The sequence below is a fragment of the Podarcis liolepis genome (assembly GCF_965112155.1).
Source record: "Podarcis liolepis genome assembly, chromosome: 13".
Taxonomy (NCBI): Eukaryota; Metazoa; Chordata; class Lepidosauria; order Squamata; family Lacertidae; genus Podarcis; species Podarcis liolepis.
The window spans coordinates 31,109,993-31,117,319 of record NC_139573.1 but is presented as its reverse complement, the minus strand read 5'-3'; the positions used below and the strand labels follow the sequence as shown (position 1 = coordinate 31,117,319).

The following is a 7,327-nucleotide window of genomic DNA, read 5'->3' as shown; positions in this document are numbered from 1 at the left end:
GTGTAGGTGGAGTTGAATTTTGTGGGAAACTGAGGGTCAAGTCATGAAGCAAACAGAGTGAACTTGGGCAACTGGTCAGACTGGGTTTTCCCTCTTCTCATCTCATATACAGAGGGGTACCTAGGCTCCCCTGTACCCTTGGCAAGGAGATGTATCAGTGCCCCCTGCTCACAAGAAAATACCAGTGGTATTTGACTCCTACTAAGCTGGCAAAAATGTATAGCACAAATGTCTGTTGGAAATGTAAAGAAAAAGAAGGTACTTTTTATCATATGTGGTGGACTTGTAAGGTGGTAAAAGCTTTTTGGGAAACGATACACAATGAAATGAAAAAAAAAAGTCTAAAATAACCTTTGTTTAAAAAACCCAGAAGCTTTCTTATTAGGAATTACAGGTACCGATATCCCAAAGGACCAGAAAAAGACTTTTTATATATGGAACAACAGCTGTTCGGATGCTACTAGCCCAGAGATGGAAAGACGACAAGGTCCCTACCAGAGAAGTATGGCAAACCAAGTTGATGGACCATGCTAAAATGGCAAAGCTGATTAGAAAACTCAGGTATCAAGAGGATAAAAACTTTACAAAAGAATGGGGAAAATGTATAAGCTATTTAAAAGACCACTGTAAGCAGATGGAAACATTGGCAGGATTTTGATTTCACTTGTAGTGTATCAATTACCATGGAAAATATAGATTGATATAATACTTACAGTTTGAAAGAAGATGCAGTTTTAAATGATTAAAACGGGACTCCGGGGGGGGGGGGGAGTCCTGAGATTCGGGGGAATCTCTATATACGGCTATATTTTTGAATTTTTAATAATTTTGTTTTGTAAAATCAAATAAAAGTGATTTCAAAAAAGAAAAGGACAACATTCAATAACCACCAATGACTCTTAAACTGGGCGTTTAACAGCACCATCCTGTAAATGTCTAGTCTAGCCCTCCAGGACTTCCGACTGGGACATTACCAATTTGCTCCGCTGGTTCCGCCCTCTTCCCCAGTTTGTGGAATCGCGAGCCACTCAGGCAGAGATAGCAATGGCACAGCTTTATTGGCACAGACACGCGAGAGGAACGGGTCTGGACATTTACAAAATGCTCAAAACCTATTTAGAATCTGCATCGCTGCCTCTTCCTTCCCCGCCTGGATTGGCCTGGGAAACGGGTCACTTAGGCCTCTCCTTCCAAGTCCTCAGAGCTTCGCCGTCCAAAGTCCATCCAGCTGGGGTAATGAGCCTCTGGGTCCTGCACTCTGCCAGCAAATTCTGCAGTTGGGGACGAGACATGGTGCAATTAACTTGAAGGCAGGCGGTGGATTGGCAAAACCTGCCCTCAATCTCAGTGCTGCCAGCCCACTCTTTGCAGATCATCAAGAGCTGATGGGGTCTACTGGAGTTTTCTTCCTAGGATTAATAGCAGCTTCAGGGCAAGGGATTTACGGTACTTCAAGACCCTGGCAGGGGGGAGATGGCTGGGGGGGGGGAAGAAACCCCACCATGTCTCTGCCTCCAGTATCCCCAGTTCTGACTGCCCACCCTCTGCTGCCATTTAAAAACAAAGCGAGTTAGTCACATTCAGTCCATTAATATAATGTACTGTAACGTTTTCTCTCTCGCAATTTGGAGGCAATTCCGCTACCAATGGAGACCACAAAGTACTTCTTTGGCATCCCGAGTTTCCAAAAGTTAGAGGTTTTAAATTGTGCTCTCAGAGCAGTATGGAAACACTTGAAAACCACCCAGACAGTTTAAAGATTGAAGCCAGGGAGTGGTTTGCCTGTGACTCTCCAGATCTTTTTGGGAGTATGGTTCCCATCATCCCCCCATGTTGACTGAGGCTGATGGGAGTCCAAACAGCAGAGGACCACAGGTCTGTCACTCCTGGTCCAATCAATAAGGAGGCAGGTTTACATTCAGATCGGAGTGTCCCCACTTGGCTCACTTCAAATCTGCCTTCCCTGTCCAGGGTTGAGGACTGGGGGGGAAATGGCAGGGCAAATCTGAAGCAGAAGCTCGCTGCTGATTGCACAGTACTGATTGGCAGCACCCTCTAAACCGAGAAACCTCTTCCTTCATCCTGTAGCGGGTTTTGCATTTAACACTTTAAGTCCCCCCCCCCCTAAAACTAATGCTGGGTGAGTGAATGCATGAATATTCATAACATACTTGCAAGTATTAAATACCATGCATGTGGGGAGGAGCAAGACGGAGGGCTGAGCAAATATTTTATTTAATGCTTCGCCTGTCGTTTCATTTGCACGGCCAGCTTGGCGGAGGGAGATGCACACCTGTTAGTTCTCTTCACACTTTGGGAGTGCCTCTCTCGCTCTGAAGGAGCCCAGCCTTCCACTAAGATCATCTGGAAAGGTCTTACTGAGAATGCAAGAAGCACGTGTCTGTAGTTTCTCCTACCTGTACGGAGGTAAGGCAGGAACTGGGCGACCAAATCCTTCTGGTCCTCAGACAGATGTCCTGGCCACTCCCTGCGGATGGGACCGCCACTGCTGCTCCTCTGCATCTTCTCCTGTTGTGGTCCAGCCTTGGCTTGCCTGCTGAGCCTGCCACCCCCCTGATAGGATGCGGACACAGATCTTAAGAGGCTTGTGGCTATGAAGGTGGTCAGCAGCAGGCTGGTAAGTACCTTGGTGTGCATGCCTGGAACTTGGAAGATAGTAAGAGGAGGACTTTAGGGGGGGGGGCGTTGCCCAGCATCAAATAAATTACGGAGCTGATTAAGTTCTATTGCATAGCCTGGGTTGCTGTTTACCTACCTTTCGTTAACCTAATGTACACATTCACGCCATCATGCATTTGCTAGTCTTTAAAGTCTAAACTAGTGGTTCCCAATTGGTGGTCTGAGGACCCATCAGTTGTAGGGCCAGCCAACCAGATGCCTGCAAGCAATTCAGGAGTGCAGCAGCGCTCTCTCTACTTGGCAGCCCCAGAAACTGTTGTTAAGAGGCACTGTCTTCAATACCAGAGACAGCACACCTCTGCCATGATTCTAGTAGCCATTAGAATCATAGAATTGTTGGAAGGGACCCCAAGAGTTATTTAGCCCAAGCCCCTGCAATGCAGGAATCTCAACTAGAGCATCCATGGCAGATGACCATCCAACCTCTGCTTAAACACCTCCAAGGAAGGAGAGTCCACAACCTTCTGATGGAGACGGTTCCATCGTCAAACAGTTCTTATTTGCCTTATTTCCATGTAGTTCCTCCAACCCCTTTTTAAAGCCACGTTGATGGCCATCAGAACAGATCTCTCAGTTTCAGTCTGCACTCTGTGGAAGCATGCCCTTTTGCCTGTCCTGAATCTTTTTAGATCTAGCATCTAAAAAACCCAATCTACTCACGAGTAGACTTCCCCAACTGGACTTCCTCCAGATGTCTTAGACTACAACTCCCATCAATCTCAGTGGATAGGTGTTACAGTCCCAAACACCTGGATGGCACCTGGTTGGGGAAGGCATGACTCAAGGATTCCTTCTCCTTACCTGTCGGGAGCCCTCCGTCAGTGCTCTGCTTCTGTCTCAACAGGATTCTCTCTTCTTCTCCAAAGCAGTGAGGTGCCTTCTTAAAGGTTTGTTGGCTTGCTCCTCCCCCTGATGGAGAGAGCTCCTCCTACTCTCTTTTACATCAGCGGTACAGGATCAATTCCTGCGAGGGGGAGGGGATATCTTTCCACCCATTCCTTCCCTATCTTTTATTGGCCACCAGTGAAAACTACTTTCCTGCAGCCGCTTAAAACTCAGATAAGCCGTTTTATTGAAACCCAGCATTCTGAGGACTGTTCAGCCTTCCCCAACCCAGTGCTCTCCAGATGTTGTTGGACTCCAGCAACCATCATCCCTTGCTGGCACTGCCAATGGTCAGGGATGATGGGAGTTGTATTCCAAACCATCTGGAGAGCACTGGGTGGGGAAGGCTGGTGTAAGGCAACTCAACAGGAGCTAGATTTCTTGGGGATCTGTTTTAAGGGGACAGTGGGAGGTGGTAGCATAGGTCAAGCCCCTGTCTATCTTCTTAGAGTGATCATCGCCCAAGCCTCCTCAAATCTGTTTTTTTTCCTTGGGAAGCTTTAAAAGAGGATATGCCTTTGAATACCAGTTGCTGTGAATCACAGGTCAACACACACCACAATTGCCTCATTACGTAAATCATGTTCAGAATACCACAACACAATACATTGAAACAGTGAATCAAACAGTCCAGAATAAAACAAATTCAAGCTTCAAGGAAAATATTTCAAACCCTCCAGCTTGCAGGATTTCCACAGGTAAAAAGGTAAAGGACCCTTGGATGCTTAAGTCCAGTCAAAGGCAACTATGGAGTTGCGGTGCTCATCTTGTTTTCAGGCCGAGGGAGCTGGAATTTGTCCAGACAGCTTTCCAGGTCATGTGGCCAGCATGACTAAATCGCTTCTGGCACAACAGAACATGGTGACGGAAACCAGAGTGCACAAAAATGCTGTTTACCTTCCTGCCACAGTGGTACCTATTAATCTACTTGCACTGGCATGCTTTCGAACTGCTAGGTTGGCAGGAGCTGGGGCAGATCAACAGGAGCTCACCCCGTCACAGGGTTTGAATCAGGGATTGATTGGCAAGCCCAAGAGGGTCAGTGGTTTAGACCACAGCACCACCTGCATCCCGTTTCCACAGACACCTGGCTGGCCACTTTGAGAACAGGATGCTGGACTAGATGGGCCACTGACCTGATCCAGCCGTCTCATGTTATGTCCTTATGTGGAAAAAGTCCTGCAGCTGTATAACTTTCTGAGCACATACAGATACATATGAACCAGTTTTGACAGAGAGGTAAACCTGACCTAGCAACTGTCTGAACATCACAACAAAGTCTTGGTGTTTGAGGAGGGAGGGAGACAGAATTTAAATGGAAACCAAGGGTACTTGACAACAAAACACGCATTAAAATAGTTTATTTTATAAATAGAGCACATCAGCCATCACAATGCCACCGGAGGAGGTGGAGAACAATCTAACAGCGACGGAAAAGAAACCACACTCCACTAAAAGCATCTTTGAAGTCTTAAGTGGCAAGGAAGGACCTCAGCTGCAAATGCTCTCTGTGTAAAGATGAAGTTTGTTTTTCAGATGCAATCCTTTGATCATCCTCTTGCTGTTTCCTCCCATCTTCTTTGTGGAGCAAAAATACTTTGATGATGCATAGATAGATCATCTTAAAAAGTGTCAACTTCCTACCATAAGAGCTGTTAAGAAAGTGGGACTGTAAACATAGCCTCATAACATCTATCATGTAAGGCAATAAATTTGTATTTTGTTACCTTCTCCCCGCTACCCCCTGCCTGCCATTCTGGTTTCCTGAAATAGCATGTTGAGCTAAAGCTCCCCAGATTGCTGCCATCCCCAAACTCTCATCTTTCAATGCCAGAAAAGAAAAAAAGGGGGAAAAGGAAGCTTTAGGCCTACATAAATGCATTGAATTCCTACCATAAGACACCAGCCTCATACAAACCAAAGCTGTTTTGAAGATCTAGGAGGCTGCCAGTCCAATAAGAAATAACTTCAGGTACGTTGATCAAAATAACACAACACAAAGCCATTTTCAAACACGGCAAAAGGCTGATGGGATGTACAACTGACTTGTGGTTCCTTAGCTTGCACTTCTCCATCTTTTTCCAAAACCATGGGAATTGGAAAGAAAAATATACAAAACTCAAGAAAATAGCTCCCTCTCTGGTCTTTGTTTACCGCCATGCATCCAGAACAGGTAAGAAAACTGGTCAAACTAGGATATCCATTCAGCTGAAACAGTATAGTTTGCACGTAAGGATGTTGTATTATAAATAAGAATTGCCAATGCTTTCAAAAAACAAAACCAAGCAGAATTTATCCACAGAGCAAACAGAGCCTGGCATCATCTTGGAGTGAAAATGGCAGGCATCGGGGCAGTGTCAGTCAGTGTCAGTGTCATTGGCTGAGAATGCTAAGGGCTCCAGCCTGGCTGAATTAGAGAGATGCCCAGGTGGGGTTCATCTTAGCTATGAGAAAGTCATGTCTCAGGTTTGCAGAGTCTCTAGGCCAGGGGCAGCAAACACGGTGACCCCCCACCCAAGATGCAGACTACATTTCCCATAATCCCCCATCACTGGCTACATCGGCTGGGTCCGATGGGAGTTGTAGGACTACCTGGAGAACACTATTTTGGCTATGCCTGCTCTTGGTCCACACAGTTAGTAGCCTGTCGGTGTGGAGAGAGGATGCCATGCCTATTTACCCACTCCTCAAAATAGACCACACGGGCATCGGAGTAACTTTACAAGAGGAAGGTTTGGTCTTGAGTTACCAAGCCCTCTGCTGCAGTCACCACAAAGTTGCATAGATTCACTGGCGATTTCCATCCCCTCCCGTCTCCTCTGACATCTCTCCTTCCTGTAGCATCTTGCGTAAGATGGATGCATCAGCCCATGAGGTTGTTGTTTAAACAAACCCTTTTCTTGGGAATAATAGCAAGGGAAAAGGGCAATTAGGTGGGAAAGTAACCGATTCAACATTCCCTTCCGAGAGGAACACAAACAATTTATTCTACCATTACTGGAAGATTAGGAAGACGTGCTTTCCTGCTAAGACCATGCTACCTATTTGCGCTTGATTTATGACTTTCCAGTTGGACATCATGTCTAGTTTAAACAGTGTCAGATGTGGAGGTAGGGCTGCTACTGTTTTCCCTGCCCAGCTGCTCCACTTCTCTGGACAGAGGGTATGGCTCTAAAGGGGCAGAATAACAGGCAGCAATTCTAGTAGTGAAGCTTTGCATCAGTGTATTCTACCACAACTAGATTTTTTTGCTGAATAAAATGTGATCAAGTATCAATTTGCACGTGCCACAGATGGGGAGAAAGCAGCCCCAATAGAATTTTTGCATGCTATGCTGCTAAAGTTGGCATCTCACAGAAAAACTATGTGGATCTATGGAACACATTTCATTAGAACTCAAGATTTAAAAACAAAACAAACAGGAAGGTCAGTGCTCTATGCACTTGAAGATCCACAGCAGCTTACAAAATACCTGGAAATATTTCATGCCAGTATGAACCATCTCGAACTTTATAGGCAAGAGGTTCCTGAATTTTGTTGCCCCCAAGGATCACAATTGGATTTTGGGACTTCCGGTGCTGCGCGATCGTGTTGCAAGCGGGGGTTTTGCCGTGAGGGAAAACCCCGGGCTATTTTGGAGGTTTGGGGGTGCCTCAGGGCGCAGAGGCCCCCCGAAAACGTCTCTGGAGGGAGTTCAGAGAACCTGGTTCCCGTGGTGACGGAAAGCGAACGGCTCGGCCGT

The 7,327-nt window shown here is 46.2% G+C and overlaps 1 protein-coding gene across 2 annotated transcripts; it reads right to left on the bottom strand.

Moving 5' to 3' along the window:
• Window positions 1-1,039: 1,039 nt before the first annotated feature.
• On the bottom strand, window positions 1,040-5,399 carry LOC310691501 (uncharacterized protein). 2 transcript variants are annotated; one of them, XM_083471295.1, is made up of 3 exons: window positions 4,722-5,399; window positions 2,418-2,666; window positions 1,040-1,271 (listed from the first exon to the last, which is right to left on the bottom strand). In XM_083471295.1, the coding sequence occupies exons 2-3, from the start codon at window positions 2,656-2,658 to the stop codon at window positions 1,177-1,179; spliced, it is 336 nt and encodes a 111-aa protein (XP_083327421.1). In that variant the 5' UTR covers window positions 2,659-2,666; window positions 4,722-5,399; the 3' UTR covers window positions 1,040-1,176. The 2 variants fall into 2 exon arrangements, with proteins under 2 accessions (XP_083327421.1, XP_083327422.1); XM_083471296.1 differs by lacking the exon at window positions 4,722-5,399 and adding an exon at window positions 3,502-3,672.
• Between the last annotated feature and the right edge of the window lie 1,928 nt (window positions 5,400-7,327).

What these genes read in the sequence shown, in the direction of transcription:
- LOC310691501 (XM_083471295.1), bottom strand. Translation starts at nt 2,658, where the DNA reads ATGCACACCAAGGTACTTACCAGCCTGCTGCTGACCACCTTCATAGCC. An exon ending in CCTGCCTTACCTCCGTACAG is followed by an intron (nt 1,272 to 2,417) that starts GTAGGAGAAACT and finishes CCCCAACTGCAG; the next exon opens with AATTTGCTGGCAGAGTGCAG.